At 59.9% G+C, this 23,204-nt stretch overlaps 3 protein-coding genes across 9 annotated transcripts; 2 read left to right on the top strand and 1 right to left on the bottom strand.

Annotated features, from left to right (window-relative positions):
* Positions 1 to 31: 31 nt before the first annotated feature.
* MCEMP1 (mast cell expressed membrane protein 1) lies at positions 32 to 2,912 on the top strand. Its single transcript, XM_039251619.1, is given in 8 exon segments — positions 32 to 50; positions 53 to 124; positions 445 to 582; positions 1,128 to 1,256; positions 1,410 to 1,460; positions 1,549 to 1,695; positions 1,980 to 2,045; positions 2,151 to 2,912. Coding segments are annotated over 8 exon segments (639 nt in total). The 3' UTR covers positions 2,168 to 2,912.
* Positions 2,913 to 3,615: 703 nt separating this feature from the next.
* TRAPPC5 (trafficking protein particle complex 5) lies at positions 3,616 to 5,794 on the top strand. 2 transcript variants are annotated; one of them, XM_039251562.1, is made up of 2 exons: positions 3,616 to 3,682; positions 5,179 to 5,794. In XM_039251562.1, the coding sequence occupies exon 2, from the start codon at positions 5,191 to 5,193 to the stop codon at positions 5,755 to 5,757; it is 567 nt and encodes a 188-aa protein (XP_039107493.1). In that variant the 5' UTR covers positions 3,616 to 3,682; positions 5,179 to 5,190; the 3' UTR covers positions 5,758 to 5,794. The 2 variants fall into 2 exon arrangements, with proteins under 2 accessions (XP_039107493.1, XP_039107494.1); XM_039251563.1 differs by lacking the exon at positions 3,616 to 3,682 and adding an exon at positions 3,689 to 3,772.
* A 3,314-nt stretch (positions 5,795 to 9,108) lies between these two features.
* On the bottom strand, positions 9,109 to 17,639 carry FCER2 (Fc fragment of IgE receptor II). 6 transcript variants are annotated; one of them, XR_005531656.1, is made up of 13 exons: positions 17,564 to 17,639; positions 16,345 to 16,556; positions 15,758 to 15,878; positions 14,664 to 14,783; positions 14,294 to 14,347; positions 13,726 to 13,788; positions 13,453 to 13,515; positions 13,286 to 13,348; positions 13,091 to 13,180; positions 10,815 to 11,299; positions 10,565 to 10,671; positions 10,115 to 10,339; positions 9,109 to 9,527 (listed from the first exon to the last, which is right to left on the bottom strand). XR_005531656.1 is itself a non-coding variant. In XM_039251609.1 (12 exons), exons 3-12 carry the CDS (start codon positions 15,777 to 15,779, stop codon positions 10,201 to 10,203), a joined length of 1,206 nt encoding a protein of 401 aa, XP_039107540.1. In that variant the 5' UTR covers positions 15,780 to 15,878; positions 16,345 to 16,556; positions 17,564 to 17,639; the 3' UTR covers positions 9,109 to 10,200. The 6 variants fall into 6 exon arrangements, 5 of the variants coding, with proteins under 5 accessions (XP_039107540.1, XP_039107545.1, XP_039107542.1 ...); XM_039251609.1 differs by having other exon boundaries at positions 9,109 to 10,339; XM_039251614.1 differs by having other exon boundaries at positions 9,109 to 10,339; positions 10,815 to 10,966.
* Positions 17,640 to 23,204: the final 5,565 nt, after the last annotated feature.

Here is a 23,204-nt window from a genome sequence, read left to right as displayed (position 1 = left end):
TGTATGTGAGCAAATTGGCAGACTGGGAACCATGGGGTCTGAGGAAATCTACATGAACAGGAGGTCAAGATGCAGGCGGCAGCCTTCAAAGAGAAGAAACAGAAGGCCCCAGCCGATAAGGAAGGTTAGGTCCCTCAGGGTGGGGAGGGGAGAGGTCAGGAGGGAGAGATTGGGATGGGAGACGCAAGGGGCTGAAAGGTGGGTCGCAGGGCTCCCTTCCCCAACTCCAAGAGTTATGTGTGCACGCGTATCCCCCAAACGCTCACACATGCCCTCTCCACCTAACCAAGAGGCAGATCTTATTTCCCCATTCCTTCTGTTTTGTCCCCAGAGATTTGTTGTCTGCAGGGGGTTGGTTGAGCCAAGATCTCTGAGCTCCCCTCCAACCCTCACCCCTGCCCCAGAGCTCCTGGCAGGTTTCCATTCTCACCCACCCGCCCACAGGTGCAAACCCTGAGTATGAGAATATCACCTTGGCCTTCAGAAACCAGGACCAACCAAGAGGCAGCCATTCACCACCCAAGAATCGGGCCAAGCAGCCGCCTGCCAGCCCACACCGCACAGCCTCGGGAGGGGCCCAAGGTAGGATGTCACTGGAACATAGGGCGCCGGGTGGGGGTCTGGGGCACTGGTGGGGGGCGTGGCGGCCTCAAGGCTGGCGTGTTACAGTGGTGGGGGTAGCTTTGCAGGCGGCGATGATGATGCGAGTGGTGCTGGTGTTGGTGGAATTGAAGTGTTGGTGCCGGTTTGGGTGCTGTTGATGGCGAGGAGGTGACCACGCAGTGGGTCAGGAAGGAACCGCCTAGACAGGAGCTGATGAGCCGTGTTGGTGGGGACAGTCACTTGTGCTGGTAGCGACAGGCACTGAGCTGGATGGGGGTCAGTGACAGCTACTGCTGACGTTGTGAGTGCTGGTAAAGGGGATGGTAAGGAGGGGACCTGATGATGACAGCATTAGGGACAGTTCCCGGTGGCTGTGGCCAGAGTGCACGCTGGTGGTCGCAGTGGCTACAGTATTGGCAAGAGTGGCAGCAGGTGACAGAGCTCTGACGGTGTGAGAGTCGGTACCGATGGTCTGAGTGGCGGTGCTGGGCCCTGGAAGGTCACCTGTCTTGCCTCTGCCCCAGTCCCTGCCTGGTCTCGGCCGTCCCCGGACTCTGCCCAGGTCCCCCGTTGGCTGCACAGAGCCATTCTGAGCCTGTACGTTCTCTTTGCCCTGTCCTGCATCATTCTCATCGCCTTGGTCCTGGTGAAGAGTGAGTAGGATTTTTGGTTTCCCTTTCTTTTCTTTTTTTTTTTTTTTTTTTTGTTGTGATTTGGAGGATGGGAGGGGGCTGGGGTAAAGGGGGTCCTCAGGGGGTGGAGCAGGCCCAGTGTTTCCACCCTCCCCCGCCCCTCCTTCTCAACAGATTCCGAGGTGTCCCGCGAGCTGCTGGTCTTGAAAGGGGAGCTCCAGAATGGTAAGGGTGGGGCCTTGGGGAGGCCCAGGGGGGCTGGGGAGGGGAAGGAGGGCAGCGCTGCTGCAGACACGTCTGCTTCTTGCCTCAGTCTCCATCTCGGAGCAGGAGTGTCAGGAGCAACAGAAACGGGCGTGGGGCAGCGTCCAGCGGCTCATCAAGGAGGTCAAGCAGGAGATTGAGACGGTCAAGAGAAATGTCAACACTGGGAATGAGATAGTGATGACCTCCTTACCAGGTGCCCTTGCAGACCTTTACTGGGTGGAATTTGTCTCAGTCTGGGTGCTGAGGAGTTGGGGAGGGGTCAGCAGGGGTCTCGCCTTCCCGGCACGCAAGGTTTGGGGGGGGTGATGGACGTCACCCTCTGGGTGGGGATATTTCAATGCGTCTGGGACCGCCAAATACACGAGCTCTGCAGCAGCCCAGGCTGGGGGTGGGGGCGCGCAAGGAAGAGGCTTCCAATAAGGGTGAGGGCCTTGTCTGAGGCCCCATACCAATTTCCTCCTGTCTCCCTGTCCCCAGACATAAGCCAGATTAAGAGTAAATTACAGGAAATCTCCAAGGTACTGGAGAAGTTGTCACTCCCAAGTAAGTTCGGCCGGGGAGGGGGATGAGGAGGGAGTCACCGATCCGGCCCTGGTTCTCTCCCCGGGGGATGGGATCTCCCTGACCTTGGGTCTCCATCCTGCCCAGAGCCCACACCTCAATAAAGGAGAAGACATTGGCACCCTGGCTGCAGCTTGGAGGACGGGGCTGCTCCTCCCAGTAAAGATGGCCGCATGTGTGTATCACGGTGTGACACGAGCGACAACGCATGGCACAGTGGGCGGCTGTGTCAGCAAGTACCGCAGACGTGTGTCAGTGGGAGCTCGGCTGTTGGTGACACGTGCTGCCCTGTGAGCATGTGTGAGTGTCCTGTGGTGCGTCGTGTCTGAATGTGTCATGGAGCTGTGTGTCTGTGTGTGTGTGTGTGGCACCCCTTACCTCACTGTGATTGTGGGGGCTGCAGCGTGTGCCCTGTCACTACCTGTGTTGGTGTGTGAACAGGTGTGTGTCAGTGTGTGATGATCGTGTCACCAAGGGTGTTCGGAGCAGGTACACATGTGTGTCTACTGGTTTCCACACTCAACGTTTTGTCATTTGTGAAGATAAAGGCCAATGGAAAAGAATGTGGCTTTCAGATCTGTTACTGGGAGCATCTTGGGGGGCGTCGGGGACCTGGTGGGGGAGGGTCTGCAAACGTTGAGGGATGAAGAAAGTCACATAGTGAGCACGTGGCCATGATAACCTTGGGGAAATGAGAGTGTATAAGCATGAATGTCCTGAATGGGTCCTTTTGTGTTCATGAACTTGAACCCAGGCAGTAATAGTCTCTGTGCCCCCAATAGGGCTTGTGGCTCGAAATATACAATGTTTCCCTATGTGGGGAGCCTGGGGGGCTCAGTCGGCTAAGTGTTTGACTTCAGCTCAGGTTGTGGTCTCCCGGTTCGTGGGTTCGAGCCCCGCGTCGGGCTCTGTGCTGACAGCTCAGAGCCTGGAGCCTGCTTCAGATTCTGTGTCTCCCTCTCTCTCTGTCCCTCCCCCACTCACGCTCTATCTCTCTCAAAAATAAACATTAAAAAAATTTAACAATGTCTCCCTAAGTGTAGGTGAGCCCGGAAATATATCTGAACCCTTAAGCATGTCCCCACCAGTGTAACTACTCGCGAGTGTATATGCCCGCGTTCATGAGAGCGCATGGCCCCAAGTGCACTGTGCCCTGGCTCACGGACGTATGTCCCCTAAGAGAACATGTGTCCACAGGCAAACGTTTGTCCCTAAGACACGTGGACATGTGCACACGGGCAGACGTGTGTGTCCCTAACATGTGCCCAAGGATATACACGTGTCCCTAAGACCAGAGAATGTGTCCCCAAGGCACAGGCCAATAGACGTATCCCCAAGGGCATACATGTGTCCCTGAGACAGAGACGGGCCCATCGTCAAATGAGCAGCCGGCAGTTTGCCTGAGCGCTGGCCAACGCAAGCCAACCAGGCCCATGGCCTCAGGGCCACACCCCTCAGTCGGGAGCCCGGGACACGCGCGCCCCCTGGCGGCCGCTCTCTGGCATCTCCGTGAGCACGCGCGCTCCGCCCACGAGCCCCTTCGCCGCAGCGCCTGCGCACTTAAGGCCTTTTACGGCGCCGTAAAGCAGCTCGGCCGAAGCGAAGGCCGCAGTACCCTGGTGAGACCCCGCCCGCCCGCGACCCCTACCCGCGTCGGACCCCTTCCCTGGCCGCCCCGCCCCCCGTGGGCCTGGGGATCTTGGGCTAAGGTCTGGGCGCCCGCGATCCCCTGTCCGTCCGCTTCGGCCCACGCAAGGGGGTCCTTGAGGAGGGTGGGCTCCCTCCTCGGCCCTCTGCCCGGTTCACGCCGGCGTGGGGGGCTTGGGGTCCCCGCCTTTTCGCGGCTTAGCCTACTAGCCCCCATCACGCCCGGAGGAGGGGTCTCAACACTCGTCCCGTCTCACGCTCTCGGCCCTCGTGTAGTCAGCTGCGCACCTGGGGGGGGGGCGTCTTGGACCCCCTGGACTCCCTTCCCCCCTAGCCCTCCCATCCCCCACGCAGACTTTGTTGGGGCAGGCCCACCATCCCCAGACCCGGCCGGCCTCTGGCTCCTTCCCTGGTAGTAGGAAGGGGGTTCCCCGCTCCTTCTCTCGACCCCACTCTTGGCAGAGGCTTCACGCTTGAGTGGGCGAGGGTGGAGGGGAAGGGAGGGTGTCTCAGCGCCCTTGGGATCCTCCCCATCCGCTCCTGCTCCCCATACTCCCACCCTAGATCTGCTCCGCGGAGACCTTAGCGCCCCCTCGGTTTTCTCCAGCAGCCTTTTCCGGGGCTCTTCCCCCACTGCCCTTTGGCTAGGTGAGCTAGGATGGGAGGATCACAGCGCCCCCTCCTGGCTCCCCCAAACTTCGGGTCTCACAGTCGGCCTCTACCTTGTTTCCCACTGCCCAGCTGCCTTTCTGGAGGGCACGGAGATGGAGGGGTTCCCAACGCCTTCTGTGCGCCCCCCCTCCCCCGCCTCCGGTCTTTCTTAGAAACGCAGGCCCATCCACGTCTCAAGGAGGCGTGCTTCGTGCAGGACACATGGGCCCTGCCAGAGCCGTTTCCTCCTAGCTGGCCCCTTGCATACCCTCTGTTCGTCCCCCAAGCCGCAAACCCCCCGGGGCCATCGGTCTTGACGCACCCTACTGGCCTCTCCCGTTTCCCTGGCTTTCTGCAGGGAAAGATCCTCTCTAGAGGATCTGCAGAAGTCAGCGCTGTTTATGCTGGGGCGCTTGCGCGGACGGTACCCAAGTTTTCTCACGCCCCCCCCCCCGTCCCCTTCCTGCCCTATTCTGACGACCCCTCCCCCATGCCCTAGTTCTCTAGTTGCTCCCACACGTGGCAGAGGGGGCACAGAGGTCCTTTTCACGTAGGAGGTTTCCAGCGGCCCCTTCTGATTCCCCTCTTGTGCCCTCCCACCCCCCCCTTCCCCCAAGGGTGTAAACCTGCCTCCTTCCCCGCTCTCCTTCCCTGGCCAGGCTTCACGGCAGGGGGGGGGTGCTTTATGTGCAGGTGGATGCCCCCCTTTCCTTCCCCTCTTCTTTTCCTACGTGGGAGATCAGCAGTGGAGCACACAAAAAGGGTAGCGCGTTGTCCGCCACCCCCACCCCACCCACGTTTCCTTGTGTCCCTGCAGGGCGGCGGCAGCATGGAGGCGCGCTTCACGCGCGGGAAGTCGGCGCTGCTGGAGCGCGCCCTGGTGCGGCCGCGCACCGAGGTGAGCCTGAGCGCCTTCGCGCTGCTCTTCTCTGAGCTGGTGCAGCACTGCCAGAGCCGCGTGTTCTCGGTGGCCGAGCTGCAGGCGCGCCTGGCCGCGCTGGGCCGCCAGGTGGGCGCCCGCGTCCTGGATGCCCTGGTGGCTCGCGAAAAGGGTGCCCGGCGCGAGACCAAGGTGCTGGGGGCTCTGCTCTTCGTCAAGGGCGCCGTGTGGAAGGCGCTCTTCGGCAAGGAGGCCGACAAGCTGGAGCAGGCCAACGATGACGCGCGAACCTTCTACATCATAGAGCGGGAGCCGCTCATCAACACCTACATCTCGGTGCCCAAGGAGAACAGCACGCTCAACTGCGCCAGCTTCACGGCGGGCATCGTGGAGGCAGTGCTCACGCACAGCGGTTTTCCGGCCAAGGTCACTGCTCACTGGCACAAGGGCACCACTCTCATGATCAAGTTTGAGGAGGCGGTCATAGCCCGGGACCGGGCGCTGGAGGGCCGCTGACCCCGCGGGAGATAAAGAGTGCAGAGAGCCCCCTTCCCAAATGTGTCCTGTGTCATGTGTGGGGGCCTCAGAGAGCCACTCAGCACCTGGACCCAGGTCCCTGCCTCAGGCCTGCCCCGGAGGCCAGACCCAAGCCTGTTTGGGGTCCAGCAGGGCTGTGGTGGAGGGGGGCTTCCACATGGGGGTCGGGGAAGGCCTGGGGTGGTGTGGAGAGAAGCCTGCAGAAGTTGGTACTGGTGTGGCTGGAGGCGGGAGGGTGCTGATCCTCTCTGGGATCGCAGTTCGAGGCCGGCTGGAGAGTCGGGGGTGGAGGGACAGGGCGAAGACTGTTAGACCAGAGGCCGGCACACTTCCGTAAAGGGCAAGATAGTAGTTTATGCCTACCAGTCTCTGGCCAGCTACCCTGCTCTGCGGTGTAGACAGCCATAGGTCAAGGATTGGCTGTGGCTGTGTGTCTAGAAAACAGAGGGGGACTGTTGGCTGACCCCCGCTTTAGACCCTCGCTTCTCAAAGTGTGGTCTGCGACTGGCAGCTCCAGTACCTCCTGGGAGGTGGTGGGAACGCAGACGCGCAGGCCTACTAAGCGAGCGCGTGCATTTTGGCAAGTCCCCCGGGGGATCCCTGGGTGCCCTATTTTGAGAAGCAGTGCGCTAGAGCACAGAATCTGTACCAACTGGGGTGCCCGGGCCCCACCCCCACAGCTTCCGATTCTGCAGATCTGAGTGGGCTGAGGATTTGCATTTCTACAAGTTCCCAGGAACTGGTGGGTTAGCTCCAGGGGCCGCATTTTAAGAACGATGCCCCGGGGACCTGGGGAAATGGTTGGGCTCGCTTCAGAACCCCCTGGGTGCCAGAACCCCCTGGGTGCCGGTGATATTAGGAAGTTGATATTGATCATACGTGAACACATCCTTGTTTTTTTGTTTTTGTTTTTCATTTAAACGTTTTAAGTAACATCTCCACCTAGCCTGGGGCTTGAACTCACAACCCCGATCAGGATCAAGAGTCACATGCCTTACCTACTCAGCCAGCCAGGTGTCCCGTGTGTTCCTTGTTTAAAAAGAAAATCCGACACTTAAGGCAACCCTACATTTCCCTTTTGCCCACCGGCCTCGCCGGGTTCCTAAGAACTCCCCCTCCCCAAGGAAATCCTGCCAGACTTTTCTTGGGGAGACTTGTTCAGATGTCTCCTCCCCCTCCTCCTCCTGGACTTCAACAAGCATGACATGAACGAGAACTTGGCGGTGCTCTGGGCTGGGTCCCCTCACTGTTTATGGAGGGTTTAAGGGCAGGATGGACACAGATTTTCCATTGCTTTTTTCGGGTGCATTGTGGAGGTCGGCATGAGGTGGGGAGCCCCAAGGCGCCGGGTTTGGTCAGGGGGCAGTTTCGGTTATTCCAGCAAGGGTGATGAGGGGGGTGGGCTTCAGCCCACCTCGAAGAGGGCAGTGACTGCCAACAGCGTAAATGGAACTACCAAGCACCTGCTGTGTGCAGCACAGGGGACGGTCATGGTCAGGAAGTAGCTGTTGCCTGGGGCGGGGGGAGGGGTGGTCAGGGTGGCCGTCTGAATCTGTGGTGAGGGGTCAGTGCCTAGGAGGCCAAGGAGGATTTGAGGTCTGGAGTCCAGGAGGCAGGTCCGAGAGCACGGAGACAGAAGCCGCCGGCCGGGAGAAGTGAGGCAGGGCTTGCGGTGGCTGGGAAGCCCGATTTCAGAGGCAAGTGGAGACTTTGGGGTTAGCAGCCTGAGGTCCCCCGGGGACCCTGGCGAGGGTGGCTTCCAGGGCCTTCTGGGTGAGGGGCAGCTTGCGGAAGCAAGGGGCGGGACGCAGGAATGGCCCAGGCAGCCCCATCCAGAGGCCTGGAGGTGAAAGATACCAGAGTGGGGGGGGGGGGATGGGCTGGTCCCGAAGGGCATGATGCTGGGAGCTTGAAAGCTGGGAGAGGGCCCAGGGTCTCTCCCCGCCGAAGGTGAGGAGGGACTGACTTGTGGACAAGGGAGGGGCGCACCCCTGAGAACAGGCAGCAGTGGTCCGGCAGCCTTGGGCTGCAAATCAAGTCTCTACTGCAGTAGTGAAGCCCCTGGAAAGGTTGGGAGGGCGGGGTCGGAGGAAGAGGAACTGCACACCAGCCCTTGGTGCACCGGACAGACATGATGCTTCCCTCGTTGAACAGACCACGAAGGAGGTCATTTGCCCACGGACACACATTCACTACTCAACAGCTATTTATTGAACACCTACTGGGTGTCAGCTGCTGGGGTCCCAGCGGAGAACAAACCAAAAGCTCCTCCCTTCCTGAAGCTCACATGCTAGCCCCAGGCTGAGATCAGTGAATGACACACACAGATCAGTGAATGACAAGTTTGGCTGGAAGGGGAAGGGTTCTGTGGTGAGAAAGTAGATCAAGGGTTAAAGGGATCCGGAGTCAGGGGTGTCATTTTAAACAGGAAGGATCGGAGCCGGGATAGCCATCACTGAGGAGCTAGCAGGGGGTGGGGCATGTGCAAAGGCCCTGAGGCAAGAGCAAGCCTAAATATGTAAGGGTCAGTGAGGAGGCTGGTATAGGTGCTGGATTGGGGGAGGAGAGAGAGGAGGTAAAGCTGGGGAGACCAGGCAAGTTGCAGGCATTCTGCAATTGCAAAGCACCCTGTAAGACTGTGGGGTTTTTTTTCCCCCCTCTCTGAGCCAGAAGGAACTTCTGGAAGGTTTGGGACAGTGAAGAAGAGATCAAGGCAAGCTAGGGTAGGGGCTATACCAAGGCGGTCGCCGGAGGGGTGAGAAGTGGGCAGATTCTGCACGTGGCTTTCCCTGAGGATTTGGAGGGGGCAGTGAAGGGAACCTGTGGTGAGTGTCATCCCAACATTGGCCTGAGTGACCGGCAGAGGGGCTGGGAGTCCCCTTTGCAGAGCTCAGGTAGGTGGCGGTGCACTGGCCTGGAGGTCCAAGGAGGGGTCTGGGGGGGCAGAAATCGGGAAAGCAATGGCTAGATAACAGGCGCCCTAGAGCTAGCTCTACCTCTGCCCATTCCCGGTCCCAGGTCTCCTGGGTGCCACCGTAGGGGCCCTCCCCGGCCCCCTTGACCCGGGCCCTTGACTCCCAAGTCCAAGGTGGTCCAGGGTGGTCCTCCCCTCACGGGTTCCCCTCCAGGGGCCCAAGAATCACATGAGACGATTCGGTTCTTCCCTTTCTTTTTTTAACATTTATTTATTTTTAGAAAGAGAGAGATCACATGCAGGGGAGGGGCAGAGAGCCAGAGAGAGAGACAGAATCTGAAGCAGGCTCCAGGCTCCAAGCTGTCAGCACAGAGCCCGATCCGGGGCTCGAACCCACGAACTGTGAGATCATGCCCTGAGCCGAAGTCAGACTCTTAACCAACTGAACCGCCCAGGCGCCCCTGGTTCTTCCTTTCCTAGGCCAGGAATTGGGGGTAGGGTGGGTAGGCAAGGGGTTTAACGAGAGATGTCCTGTGATCCTGGCCCACCTCCCACCTCGGCCTCCGGGACTGACAGGGGCTGGTGCCACCTGCGCCTTTCAAAACCTGTGTCAGGGTCATACCAGCACCTTAGGACCTGGGTGACCGGGCCACCCATGGGCCTGCTAGCATTTACTGAGTGCCTTCTGTATACCAGGCCCATTCTGAGCAGCCTCGGCTGGAGGATGAGGCTGCCAGGCCACCGCCCTGCCCTGCAGTAGTTTTAGGGTTCTAGGGTGTTCTCTGCCCCACGGGACCCCAGAGTCTTCATGTCCAGCGCTGTCTAGGAAATGCTCCTTGTAATAAAGTAGAGAGGGAAACTGCTGCCTTGGATACTCAGATGGCCTCAGGCACCATGTTCTGGAACTCCCGGCTCCCATATCCAGAGACCGGATCCAGAGAGGCTCCTGAGTGGGGCCATCTTTGCCCCCATTTTATTGACATGGGCTGGGGGCTGGGAGACTGGCTGCCCGAGCCAGGGGTCCTCTCCCTGGGGTGCTAGGGCAAGGGGACTGCATCTGGGGAGGCCAGGGGTGGGGTGGGGGTATGGTGCTGGCTCCGGCAGACTGTGGGCGGGCTTGACAGAGGAGGCTCACAGGGGTCTGAGGCTCCCCAGAAAGTTCTAGAGGTGGGTGCTCTGAGCTCTTGAAGGCAGGGACGTGGGGACAGCCTGCTGGGCTGAGGAGCAAGGGACAGGCCCTCCAGGCACCGGCAGGAGCTGGGGAGGGGTCAACAGCCCTTCTTCCGCTCGGGCAGGAGAAAATGTTGCTGGAACTTTGGCCATGGAAGAGGCATCCAGACTGTGCTTGAGGGTCCTTGGGGGCCCCTGCTGTGGGCGTGGCTATTCCTGTGTCTGAGCTGGGGGAGGGCATGGGGGGTGCACCTGGCAGGTGGGCAGGGGGTCATCAGCATCTGAGTCTCCAAGGACGTCCCAGTGAACCTCGGGGGGCCAAGGCGGCGGGTGGGCGGTCAGCATGTGGCCAGCCGGTCACACACCCACCCGTCCAGCCGGCTGCCACAGAAGGCATCATTCCACTGCCCAGAGCCCTGCATCATCACGCAGTCCTCGCCCTGGCCCTGGTTGTTGGGTTCCCCCGGCCGCCAGTTGCTGGAGCAGAGACTTGAGGTCAGAGAATGGAGTAGGGGGTGGGAGCCCTACTGCCTCCTGCCTGGACGCATCCCGCCCCCCATCCTGCCCCCCTTGGATTCCCACCCGAATGGATTCTTGGATTCCCACCCGCAACTCCCTGCAGCCCAGGAATACCTGCTTCCCACATCCCCCCCACACCCGCCCATTGCAGAGAGGCACCCCCTCTCTGAGTCTGAGCCTCACCTGTAGTTCAGGGGGTTCTTGTCCATCCAGATAAACTCCCCCTCTATGTCCAGGTCCCGGAGGCCAATCCAGGTGCCCTTCCGGTTGGCGTGTTTGGCCAGGAAGTCCTGGGGAGCAGGACAGGACTGGAGGGGCTGGGGGGCTGTGCCTTGGGCCCCCCTCACCCCACCATTCAAGAGGTCGTGGGGATACACACGCCCCTGCCCCCTGCCCGCCATGCTGGCCACGCCCTCTGCAGAGCCCCGCCCACCTGCTCCTCTTGGCTGTGGATGCTGACCAGCCGCCCCTGCAGTTTGCTGCAGGCGAACCGGGCCTGGATCCACTTCTTGGCGCCCTCGCCGAAGTAGTAACACTTCCTCTGGAAGTTGACCCACTTCTCGGGACACGTGTTACACGTGGAGCCTGGGGTGGAGGAGAGGCTCAGGGGTGCGGTGGTGGTGGGCGCCGTGCTGGGCGCCGTGACGGGCACCGTGGTGGATGCCGTGGCGGGCACCGTGGCCGACGCCGTGGCGGACGCTGTGGCCGGTGCCGTGGCTGGCACCTTGGCGGATGCCGTGGCCGGCACCGTAGCCGGCGCTGTGGCAGATGCTGTGGCTGGTGCCGTGGCTGGCACAGTGGCGGATGCCATGGCCAGCACCGTAGCCGGTGCCGTGGCTGGCCCCATGGCGGGCCCCGTGGGTACAATAGGCAGAGTGGGTGGCAGCGTCTGTCCTGGAGTCACTCTTGGGATCCGGGCTGAAAGCAGACCAGGAACTTGCGGGTGCCTTCTTCCCGGCCAGACCAGCCGCAGTGAGGGAGCACCTCAGCTGCCTGCACCAAATACCACCCCCAGCCCCCCAACGCGGATGCGCGTCATCGACACTGTCATTGTAAATACCTCTCGGCCTGTAGCTCTTCAGCCTCTGCCAGCACCAGCCCCGCAAAGAAACCCCCGGCCCACAGCATCACCACGTCGCCAGCTCGGTGGCCCGTGGCACCTCAGCCACCAACGACATCACCACAAACGCTTTCACAATCAGAAGCACATCAACCGCCAACACCATGGCCACGAACCCCACCGCTGTCCGCGGCACCTTCATTCCCACCGTCATCACCGCAGGGACCCAGGATTGCCGGCAACCTCATCCACTGCCACCAGCACTGCTGACACCATCTTCTTGGTCCACACCCCTCGCCAGCCATGGCTTGATCACCAGGGCCCACCAGGCGAGGCTGCGGTTGCCGGCATTGTGTGTCCTGGGCACTGTCTCCACTACCGGCTCCAGGAAGGGCCCTGCTCGCCATTGCTGCCAGCCCCCCCCGCCCCCAAACTAGCAGTGGTGACCAGGTTTGGGGAAATTGAGATGATTTTCGTCTAGTTGGAGGGATTGGTCAGCTTATGAAGGAGGGTGCTGGAGGGCTGGGTCCGCATGGGCTTGACCTTGGCAGCCCTGGCCTCTCTCCTCCTGCCCGCATCCCGAGGAAACTCTTAGGCGCTGATACCACCACCACCCAGCACTCCCAGATGGGAGGTTAAACCCACTCTTACTGGGTGGATTTACTCTTGATTTAAAATAGCTTTTCTTGGAATGGCGTGCAGAGAGGGCTCCAGAACTTTGGTGGACTTTTTCTTGAAGGGACCTGGGGCCCCCAACCTCTATGGGGAGCACGGCTGGATGTATTGCTCACACACGGGCCAGTGACCAGTATGTAGCCACTGGTGCGGGGGAGGGGTGGGGTGGGGAACATTAAAACCGGAAGCGGGTATCTCTGGGCAGGCGAGGAAAATCTGTCCGCGTGTGGCGCTGTCATCCAGAGACAGCCCTGGAGCTGAGCTCAGACCCCAGGTCACCCTGGCGACCGGGTAGGAAGTGGGAGGCCATCCACCCACGTGAATGTGGTCCAGAGCCCTCCCCAGAGCACCACAGCCGGGTTTCTGGCTGGGATCCCCACAGCCACAACGGGCCCCAGGGGGCTGTGCTCCACACCAAGCACAGAGCCTTCCTCTTCTCTTGGCCAGCTAGGGCAGCCGGGGCTTCCCAGAGGTGGAAAGTAAAAAATCAGGGGTGGGGGTGCAGGCGGGGAGGGCTTCAGGGCAGGAGCGCCCGGGTCCTGTCCCAGGGTAAAGGCACACCCCTGCAGCTTGCCGGGGCCACCCCTCAGCCCAGCCCTCGTCACCACCAGCATTGCCCCCGTCGCTGCAGAGGGGACCCCTCTGTGCCCCCTGGCTGGCTCAGTCTTTCAGGAGGGGTGATGATGACCCTCGTTTGAGCCACAATGGGCAGAGGAGGGAGAGGCAAAGTGAACCCAGAGACGGTAAAACACAGGAAAGCTTTTACCTGGAGGAGGAACAGAATGTGGGGGCCCCCACCCCCTCCGCTCCAGGTCCGCGAAGAGAGGCGGCTGGACTCAGAAAGATACTGCCGTGTGTCCCCCATGGACCCTGACGCGTGTCATGTGCGCCCCTTGGCCACATGTTCCCACACACCTGTTGCGTCACACGCACACACCAGCACACCTCAGGCACAGACTCATAAGCACACTCACCGTTGGACACTTGCAGCTCTATCCACAGCTTCTCCACCTCCTCCTGAAGCCTTTCCAACGAATGCAAGGCTGTGCGTCTCTCGTTCAAGCCTCGATGATTGGGTGGGGGACAGTGGTCAGAGACGAACTTGTAGCGCGCACCCCCCCCCCCACCGCCATCCTCCACCCTCCACCCCGTCCCCTCCCAAGGCTCACTCTGGGACTTGAGGTTGCTCAGGTCCGAACGAAGGCCATCCAGGTTCCGGGAGAGCTCAGAGTCTGACGGGGATGGGGTGGGGTCAGGGCTGGGGGTCCCCGAGCCCGGCCCCCAGTCTCAGGGTCCCCCCCCAACTCTAGGACCCCCGACCCCACCAATCTCTCACCCTGAGCTTTCATTCTTTTTTGCTCAGCTTGGATTTTCTCCATGTTCTGTGACACCTGGGCGGCTGGGTGCAGAGAGGGGGCTCAGTGGGAAGCAGGTCTTGAGGGCCGCCCCTCCCCCCAGCTCTCCCGTGGGTCCCTTTGTCCTCTTAGCCTCGGTGTTCAGGGTCACCTGCTCATTTTGCCATTCACAGGTGGCCTAGAGCACCGTGTCCACGTTAGTCCAGCCCCCCCAGCCCCCCGACTCCTCCTACTCCTGAGCCGACACCACTCACCCTGGGATTTCTGGGCCATCTGGTCCCCTCTTTGTCTCTCCACGTCCTTGGAAACCTGAGAGACTGGGGCCGCAGGAAAGTTGTGTCCTCAAGAACCAGGAAGGCACGTCCCCAGTGCCTCCCTTCCCTGGCCCCTGGGTGCAGGGCCCCCTCACATTTTCACCTTGGGGGCAAAGGCACCCAGGAAGACACAGGCAGAACGGAAGGAACACGTGCACCCTTCCCCCCACCCAGAATGCGTTGTAAAAGCCGCCGGCATTTCGGGAAAGCTCACTGGAGGCAGGTGTAAAGGCTTCACAAGTCTTAGCCCCGAGAGGATGCCCACTTTACAGGTGAGGGAACTGAGGCCCGGAGCCATTACGTAACAGCCCATCGGGCCCTTCGTGGAGCCCCGCCTCTCCCAGAGGCTCCGGGTCTTCACCCCAAGGGGAGGGGAGATTCAGGCTGACCCCCGCTTCCCAGTGGGGGGTACTGCAGCTCAGTCTTTCTCTCACGTCCCACAGGGGCCAGCTGGCAGAAGCAGGACAGGACCCCCCTCCCTGCCCTCCCCCTCCCCCTCCCCCTGTACCGTTCTGGGCAGTGGTTTGTTCTAGCTGTTTCAGCTTCTGTACAGCGTCCCAGTCTGGGGGGGGGAGACAAGAAGAGGGGAGAAGACGGGTTTTCAGGTGCCCCCGCCCACGCGCGCCCCACCTGCCAGCTGGGGAGGGAGGCCTTGGGTATACACCACTCGGGAGGGGCAGAAAGGGTGGGAGACAGAGACGCTGGCCGGGAGGGGGGCAGAAGGGGCGGGCAGAAGAGGCTCAGAGGGCTGGGGACAAGGCAGGAGGCACCCTGATGGGGACACTGGACTCGGAGGGTCGTGAGGTCCCAGCGTCTGGAAGTGGGGTTCTGGGAGGGAAGACAAGAGAGGGGCTGCATGGGGCTGGGGGTGTCCTCACGCCAAAAGAGAAGCAGCAGCAGCAGCCCGGCCCACAGCATGACCGTCACCAGCCCCAACAGTGCCATCCACGTCCCATGCCCACAGCACCGCCGCTGCCTTTTGGGAAGGTTTGGGAACTCTGTGGGGAGTTGGGGGGGGAGCCAAGGAGGGCAGGATGAGCCTGGGCTTGGCTCCCCGTCACCCACAACCCCTGAGTCCTGAAGGCCTGTCCAGAGCCCACACTAGAGCCGCAGATCTCAGTGGACCCCCAGCCTCCTCTGCACACCTTCCCTTCCATGTCCCACTGGTGCCCCCGCCCCGACTTCGTCCATCTCTGCATCTCTGAATCCACCCCTCCACCCGTCCAGCCCTTCTTCCCACACCCCCGAGGGCAGCAAGCCCGACTTGGGGCCAGGCCAAGAAAGGCAGCCAGGGCCAGGAGCTGAGGCCCTTCCTCCACGGGCCCCTCATCAGATGGCCGACTGCCACCCAGCTCTCACTGTGACCCTGTTCCCTTGCCCCCTCACACACCAATGCTAGATCTCCAGCCTCCGGCCCAGAAAGCTGGGTCCTCCCGCCCCTCGGACCTTCAGCTCTCACCCCGTGGCTGTCCCCGACCCTGCGCCCCGTCCCTGCACACAGGACCCTGGGTCTCAGGTCTTCTTCCGTATCCAAGCTCTTCCCCAGCCCTTTCTCTGGATGTCAGACCCCCCGGAGCCTCACCACAATCCCTGGGGCCCCCAAGACTCTACCTTGATGGCCCACTGTGGGTCCAGGCCCCCTCCCCTCACCCTGGCTGTGAGGATTCATCATGCTGAATTCCACTTGCTCTGAATCCCCGTTCTACTTGGCCTCCAGATCGATCAGGCTCCCAGCACCCGAGCTGGAGCCGTACTCTTTTTGTTGGAGGGCGTTGAGTCAGGGCGGGGAGGGGCCTGCGGCTTCCCTCTCCTGCTTGGCTCTGTGCCCAGAAGGCCAGTCAGGGCTCACCTCCCCTGCACCCCTTGCTGGGCCTTCTTCCCAGAGAGACCCAGGAGCCCCTCTCCTCTCCTGGCTGAAAGGTAGGAGGCCAGGTGCTCAGTTTTGCCAGGGTCAGCTCCAGAGTCCTCTCACCTGAGTAGACGTGCTCCTCCATGGCAGCCTTGCTTGGATTCTCCCAGTGACAGGCTGCTCACCACCTGACAAGGCAGTCCACTTAATGGGTAACGTCGCAGCTCTGGTGGGGGTCTGGGTTCTAAGGAACATTAAGGTGAGATGTCAGGCCTGGTTACCACACAGGACAGCATCTGGGACTTGAGGAGCGCAGTGACCATTGGCTCATTTGTTTCGTCCGTGACCCGGAGTCAAGGTGGCCTTTCACTGGGAGATGCAGCTGGTGTGTGGAGGGTCACGGGCCTGAGACCAGAGGGGGGCGCCCCAGAGCCAGCACAGGCAAGGTACACAGCAGGTGCCTCATAAATGTAGCAAAGGACTGAACCTCAAAACCAATTTTCTCATCCATAAAATGCCAATATTACCTACACCATAGGCTGGTGGTGTGCTCTCCATGAATGTGTCAAGTGCTGTGATCAAGGTCTGGTTCGTGGCAGTAAAAAATATCATCATCAGCCTGTTGCTATTGCTGCCAGGCCAACTTGGCTTGGGACTCAACCTTTCTGAGCCTCAGTTTCCCTGCTATAAAACGGGAGTGATGATCGTACCCAACTCACGAGGTCATGGTTGGATCACATGAGATGATAACATATGGGAGTGTTTCAGCAAGGTGCCGCACACACACAATGGGTCTTCAGATCCTAAACATTTATCAGGCATCTACTGTATGCTGGGTCTTGCTGGGCGGTGTAGAAACTCCGTCACCAGACCTCAGCTTCCTCCTCCGCAATGCGCCCAAGGCATCTTCAAAGTCTCTTGACTTTTAAAAAAAATGTTTTAAGTTTGTTTATTTATTTTGAGAGAGAGAGGGAGTGAGCAGGGAGGGACAGAGAGAAAGGGAGAGGGAATCCCAAGCAGGCCCCATGCTGTCAGCACAGAGCCCGACTTGGGGCTCTAGCCCATGAACCGTGAGATCATGACCTGAGCCGAAATCGAGAGTCAGAGGCTTAACCAACTGAGCCACCCAGGCGCCCCAAAGTCCCTGGACTTTAAAGCACCTGTTATGTGCCAAAAAGCGTGGGTTTGGTTACAGTCTGCCTCTCTTGCTGTGTGACCACAGGCAATTTGCTTTCCCTCTCTGAGCCTTGAGGAGGTGGAGATGTGGGGCGACCAGGCTCTGATTTGTGGCGGCTCAAACTGGACCTGGCGCCATCATGGAAGATGCGTCACCATCCTGGAGCCAAGCCTGCCTGAGCCCGAGCTGGACACATCGGGGGGCTGAGTCCTGGCTTCTCCCAGGATGAGCGACTTTAGTTTGCTCATCTGTCAACTAGGGGCAACAGTACCAACCCCACCGGATGAAGAACGATGGGTGTGCGAGGCCCTGGCACACAGCAGGTGCTCAGTTAACCTACTGGCGGGGAGCTGGGGAAACTGAGGCCCTGAGAAGGTAAGTAATTTGTCCACGCCACACAATGGTAGGATGGGGACTTGAACCCAGGACATGTGCAATCGGAGCCCCTATGATCAGCCCCCGGGGCACCCACGAAGCTCATCTGTTGTCAGTCATCGCCAGGCGCTGGCTTCAACTTCCCCGACCCAGGACCCCGCACATCTGCTGACTCTGTCCACGCTGCCCCCTGCCCATCCCCCTTCCCTCCCTTGAGACTCAGCCCCAAGGCCACTTCTTTCAGGGAAGCTTTAATGTCCGCTTCCCACCTCTGGCCCCGACACACGCAGACACACAGAGGGTCACGTATGTGCTCACATGTTCACACACAGTCACGCAGTCGCGCACCCACACGCTCACAAGTATCACGCACTCACATTGTTGTGGCCGCGGCGCTGTCCCGGGCCGCTGGGGCGGATTGGAGAGGCCGGCGGGGCCACGGGCGCTGGTGAGGTGCTGAGGCTGGAGAGACAGTTTTCTTCTGAAAGCGGGCCCACCCACGGCTTCTATTTTCACAGATCTAATTATGGGCTTGCCACCTGGTTAACCATACTACTCGCATGGCCTCCCCACAACTGGGTAAAGTCCGTGCTATTATTAGCGCCATTACTCAGGTGAGCAAAACTGAGGTTTTAGCAGAGATGCTAACCCACATTCCCAGAGTGCTGGGGGAAGTAAGTAGTGGAGTCAGGATTGAACTGACGTGGCTAAGTCATTGTGCCACAGTGTCAAGGAAGAGGGGAGAAAAAGAGAGAGAGAGAGAGAGAGAGAAATGGAGAGAGGGATGAACAAAGAGGGCCGGAGGGAAGAAACGGATCCATGAGATAACATTCTGGTCAAATAGTAACGATTTTGTTACATGGTTGCATTTAATAGCAGTGTGTGGTGGGGGACAGTTCCCGGTGTCCGGGGTGCATCAACACATTGAATGTTGGCACTTTATGAGGTAGATGCTTCTGTTCTTAATGCCGCCTTCTTGGTGAAGAATGTGGAGCACAGAGAGGTTAAGTAACTTGCCCAAAGTTATGCAGCTCATCAACGGCAGAGCCGGGACTTGAGCCCAGGCAGCGTGGGTCCCAAGTCTGCAGCCCTAACCACCATGCACCTCGCCTTGTATTTATGGGGACTCCTGACACCTCACACCCTGCCCTTCTTCCCTAAAATGTGTCCTCTGGTCCTTACCCCTCTTTCCACTCTGAACCCCCATGCCTGGAAGGGCTACCTCCGTCCTCCGGGCTTGATGCCTTGCCTCTTGCTCTGGAAGATGCACACCAGATGGGGGAGGGGGCTGGCCCTGCATGTCCCCTGGACTTTGCACTCCAGGACAGCAGGGACGGTGCTGCCTCATGTGTCACACTGTGTCTCCAGCATGGAGGGGTGGCCCTCAGTACATGTCTACTGACTGAATGACTGTTGGGTTGAGGCTGTTCATTCAGGGCTTCTACTGTCCCTCTCGACCTTGATCTGGACTAATTGTGAGGACTTGAGCCCGCGGCATGGTTTGCCAAGTGACAGGAGATGGTCACTGTGAGTGGGGAAGAGAGTTGTCAGGTGGGCACCAGAGAGAGGTCACTGGGGCTGCTGTGTAGACAGAGGCAGCAGGAGCCCTTGGGGGGTGTGTGGATCCTGAGTGTCATCATGGGGCCAGGTGGCGGTGGGGACATTGGGGAGCTGTCACCTGGCTCAGGAGCCAGAGGAGGTGTCTGGGGCGGTGGCTGCGGGGACGAAGAGACGGGTGTGAGAAGAGATGGGCCTCGGTGATGGGTGAGGTTGGGTGAGGTTGGGGGGCGGGTACTCGGACTGCCGGGGTCTCAGTCGGAGTGTCTGGTGGACAGTCAGGCTGTCCTAGCGCCGAGGACACAGCAAGGAAGAGGAGAAAGTTTGGGAAGAAGGCTTGCTGGGTCGCAGTGAAGACACAGGACGGGGTAGGGGGTGTCGAATCGAGGATGGGGAGGGGATGCAGGTCGGTGTTCTGAGCTCCTGAGAGCTCTGCAGCCCAGGTGCCTAGCCCCAGTCCAGACTGGTGCCCATTGTGTCCACCGTGTCCTTCCAGAGGGTTCCACGGCTCGTGCAGAGTGGAACTTAGACAGGAGGATGCTTTGGGGGTGAAATCTCAACCCCCCTACTCGGGGCTGCAGTAACCCTGTCACGCGATCGACCCCTCCCTCTTCCCTTCTGCGGTATCGACCCACGGCTCTGCTCACTTCAAGGGAAAAACAGGAAACCGTGCGGATGTGGGCCCCCATCCGAGGGTGTCGGTTCTTCTTTCGCGTTTGGGATCCTTGAGGCTGGGGCAGCCCCCTTCGCTCAGCACAGACCTGGCTCTGGACTCAGTGGGAACGACTCAGGGCTCCTGTGACAACCATAAAGGATCCCCAAGCGGGTTCCCACCCTTGCCACGGCCCTGACCCTATTCAACCCCGGCTCACCGCCAAGGAGGTTCGGATCCCCAGCCCTCCTCACCTGTGCCCTGCGCGGAAAGGAGCCAAATTTAGAACCTCAGCACCTAGGACAGGGCCCCAAGTTCAATGCAAAGATGATGAAGGAACAGCCACCCTGACCCCAAGCCCATCCTGGTGGCCCAGCCCCAGGCTCTCCCCACCTGATCAGTCTCTCCTGTTGCTGCAGAATGGAGTAAGGAAGGAGGGAGTGTGTGGAGCGGGAGGGAAGTGGGTGTGTCGAATCCTGGAGGGCTTGCAAGAGGAGGTGGCTTTAAAACCGGGTTTCTCATGCTCTGTTGACACTGGGGCCGGATGATTCCTTGTTGGGGCGGGGACTGTCCTGTGGTTGCAGGGTCTTTAGCAACATCTCTGGCCTCTACCCTCTGGCTGCCAGTAATAGACCCCCTCCCACCTAGTCACGACCGCCAGAAACATCACCAGACATCGCCGAATGCCGTCGGATGGGCAGAATCACCCCCCAGTTGAGAAGGAGAAGGTGCTGGCTTGAGGCTTGAACACACTTTCTCTCTGTCTGTCTCTCCATCTGCTGTGGACGGATGACCTCTCCTTTTTCATTTATTCAACAACCATTATTTGAGCACCTACTGTGTGCCAGGTTCTGAGAACAAAGTCCCAGTTCTTGTGAGGGAAGTTTCATTTTTCATTGTGATAAAATATATAGAACATGCAATTCACCATTTTCATCATTTGCAGTGGCATTAAGCACACTCCCACTGGGCCACCATCCCCACCATCCATCTCCAGAACTTTCCATCTTGCCAAACTGAGACTCTGTCCCCCTGAAACACCAACTCTGCCTCGCCCAGCCCCTGGCTCCCACCATCTACTTCCCGTCTCTGTGGAGGGGACTCCACTTAGCGTGAAGTCCTCAAGGTTCATCCACGATGCAGCATGAAAACAAAGTTTAAAATTCACAAATCCACAGGTCAGTTTTAGGTGCCGGAAAAGCTGGGTTAGGGTCCCCGGGGGAAGAGCTAGTTTAGACTGGAGGGGACGTAGGTGAGGTTGGATTTTCCTCCCGGTTTCAAGCTGGCTGCCAGAGGCCCCCACTGGGGCTTTGCAACCACAAAGCCCTGAGCTGGTGCCCCTTCCCCTCCCCCCCAGCCCGGGAAAATCCACTCAGTCTTCTCCCAGAGGCCCCGGGTCCCAGCGAGGGGCTTGCCCTGCCACTTCCCCCGACCTTGGCCGTGTGGCTTCCGCAGTCTCTGCCCTCTTTGGGTCTCAGTGTCCCCAACGGAGGAGAGCACTGGGCTTTCGGCCCTGGAAACCCCATGGTCCTGGCCTCCCTGACAGGCTCGGAAGCCGTATCACCGCCTGCAGGACCCGGGTGTTCTGGAAAATTCTGCAGGACTGGGGTTGGGCTCAAGTGACAGCTGAGTGAGGGATACTGGTGTGGCCCCCAACACGCAGGCACACAGAGACACACACACGGAGTGATGTGATACCATCACCGCAGAGACACGTGGTGACCAATAATCACTACATGACTTAACCACAGACACACACACACCCACCCACCCACCCCCCACATACACACGCAGGTCCACATAAAACACACACAAAATACAGATACACACACAACCCACAGATACAAGATAGACACACCCAATGTGCACAGAAGCACAAGTAACATAATCACATGTACCAAAACACCCCCCCCCAGAAATGCACAGAAACAGGGGCGCCTGGGTGGCTTATTCGGTTAAGCGTCCGACTTTCACTTAGGTCATGATCTCGCGGTTTGTGGGTTCAAGCCCCGCGTCGGGCTCTGTGCTGACTGCCAGCTCAGAGCCTGGAGCCTCTTTCAGAGTCTGTGTCTCCCTCTCTCTCTGACCCTCCCCTGCTCACGCTGTCTCTCTCTCTCTCCCCTAGAAATAAATAAAGCATTAAAAAAAATTAAAAAAAAAATAAAAGAAATGCACAGAAACATATACGGAAACGAAACACACAGACATACAGAGAACATTCCAGGCCCACGCAGCACATGCAGACAGCCACAGGCATACACAGTCACACAGACACACACACACAAGGGTGCCTTTTGCAGGCTGTTCCAAAGGAGAGGCTGATGGGAAAAAGTAGTGCTCTTCCACTAGCCGCCCTCCCGTTTGCCTCTGCTCTCCTCCCCGCCCCCATGCGTGCCTCAGTTTCCCCTCAGGGACTTCTCACTGCCACCCCAATCCCTCCTGACTTCCCACATACTGATCTTCCGCCCAGCCCCCTCCCCTGAGCTTCATTTGTTCCTGCACTCACTCACTCACTCACTCGTTCAGTTTGCTCAGAGGCCTCCCTGCCCCCCCCCCCCCCCCCCGAAGTCCCCACAGCCCTCTGCATTCGTCTTTCCCCAGCCCCGAGCTCCTACATTAACCGGGCATCTGCCCCAGGACTGGGAGCCGCCCAAGGGCAGGACCTGGGCCCCCTTCCTGGAGGAGCCGGGGGGGGGCTAGCCCCCCCCTCACTCACACCCCTCATGCTCCCCTCCCCGACCCCCACCCCTGCAGTGATCTTGTCAACAGGAAGAGGGAAGGCTCCTGTGGAGTGGGGGGAGGCTGGCTCTGCATTTTCATCTTCCTGGAGCCTTGTGGTCTGGAGCCGGGCTGGTTTCGTTCCTGTGCGTTGTTGGGACGAAGAGAGAGGTTGGAGGGGGCTCGGGGGGTGGGGTCCAGAAATTGGCTTGTCCATGTCCTTTCTTCAGAAGGCCTTCCTGGGCCCACTGCCCACACCTCCCTGCCCCCCTGATCCCAGCACATCCCCAGGGACCCAGGGCTGGGCCAGCTCATCCCAGGAATTGCACGAACATTCCAGGCCCACACGGGGAGATTTGGGGATTTCTTTCTGACCATGCCCACCGCTCTCTGATGGAAGAGGGTATTGTGTGGGGACCAGGCTGAAGGATGGCTCCCAGCTCCTCAGGAATCAGGCCCCAGGTCCCCAGCCCCTCAGAGACCCAGGCTCAGCCCCTTAGGGACCTAGGAATTCAGGTCCCCAGGCGTCTCCCTCAAAGACCCAGGCCCCCAGCCCTGTAGGACTTTGGTCTAGATCCTGTGTTTTTTCTACTCCATTGAGCCCTTCTGCACGCAGGTTCCCTAGCTGGGCCGGCCCAGAAGGTGTGCTGCCCCCTGCTGGGCACATCTGGTCACTGCCCCCCACTGCGTGCCCCCCCCCCCCCCGGGTGGGAAGAGAAGGCGGGTGGGGTTCCAGCTCCACTCCCTTTCCCTGCAGGGTGACTGTATCCTCTCGGGCCTCAGTTTCCCCATCTGTAAAGCGGGAATAAGCACAAGCCTCCCTCCCACACAGGTCCTCGTGCGCGGAAAGCCTTCCGCAGGTGCCGAATAGAGAGAAGCCCACAACATAAGGCTCCTCCCTGCCTGAAGCCGCTGGCACGTCTCTCCCGTGAGCACCCCCCCCACCCCGCCCGGTGAAGGCCCCTCGAAGGAAACCCCAACTCCCCGCAGCCAGCCAGGCCCTGGGTGGCTGGCACCTACTTCTCCTGCGTGGTTCCCCCTTTCCTCCAGCCACACCCTCAGGCTTCTTTGGGGTTCGAGGCCTCTCTCGG

Source organism: Hyaena hyaena, unplaced genomic scaffold, assembly GCF_003009895.1.
Source record: "Hyaena hyaena isolate Hyena2069 unplaced genomic scaffold, ASM300989v1 scaffold_396, whole genome shotgun sequence".
Taxonomy (NCBI): domain Eukaryota; kingdom Metazoa; phylum Chordata; class Mammalia; order Carnivora; family Hyaenidae; genus Hyaena; species Hyaena hyaena.
This window is presented reverse-complemented; position numbering and strand designations above follow the sequence as displayed.

Excerpts from the sequence above, each read along its gene's own strand:
- TRAPPC5 (XM_039251562.1), top strand. The coding sequence starts at position 5,191 with ATGGAGGCGCGCTTCACGCGCGGGAAGTCGGCGCTGCTGGAGCGCGCC.
- FCER2 (XM_039251609.1), bottom strand. The coding sequence starts at position 15,779 with ATGGAGGAGCACGTCTACTCAG. Across the intron at positions 14,348-14,663 it reads GCTGCTGCTTCTCTTTTGGC|ACTGGGACGCTGTACAGAAG; the intron begins GTGAGGACACCC and ends TCCCCCCCCCAG. Across the intron at positions 13,789-14,293 it reads ACAAACCACTGCCCAGAACG|TCTCTCAGGTTTCCAAGGAC; the intron begins GTACAGGGGGAG and ends CTGCGGCCCCAG.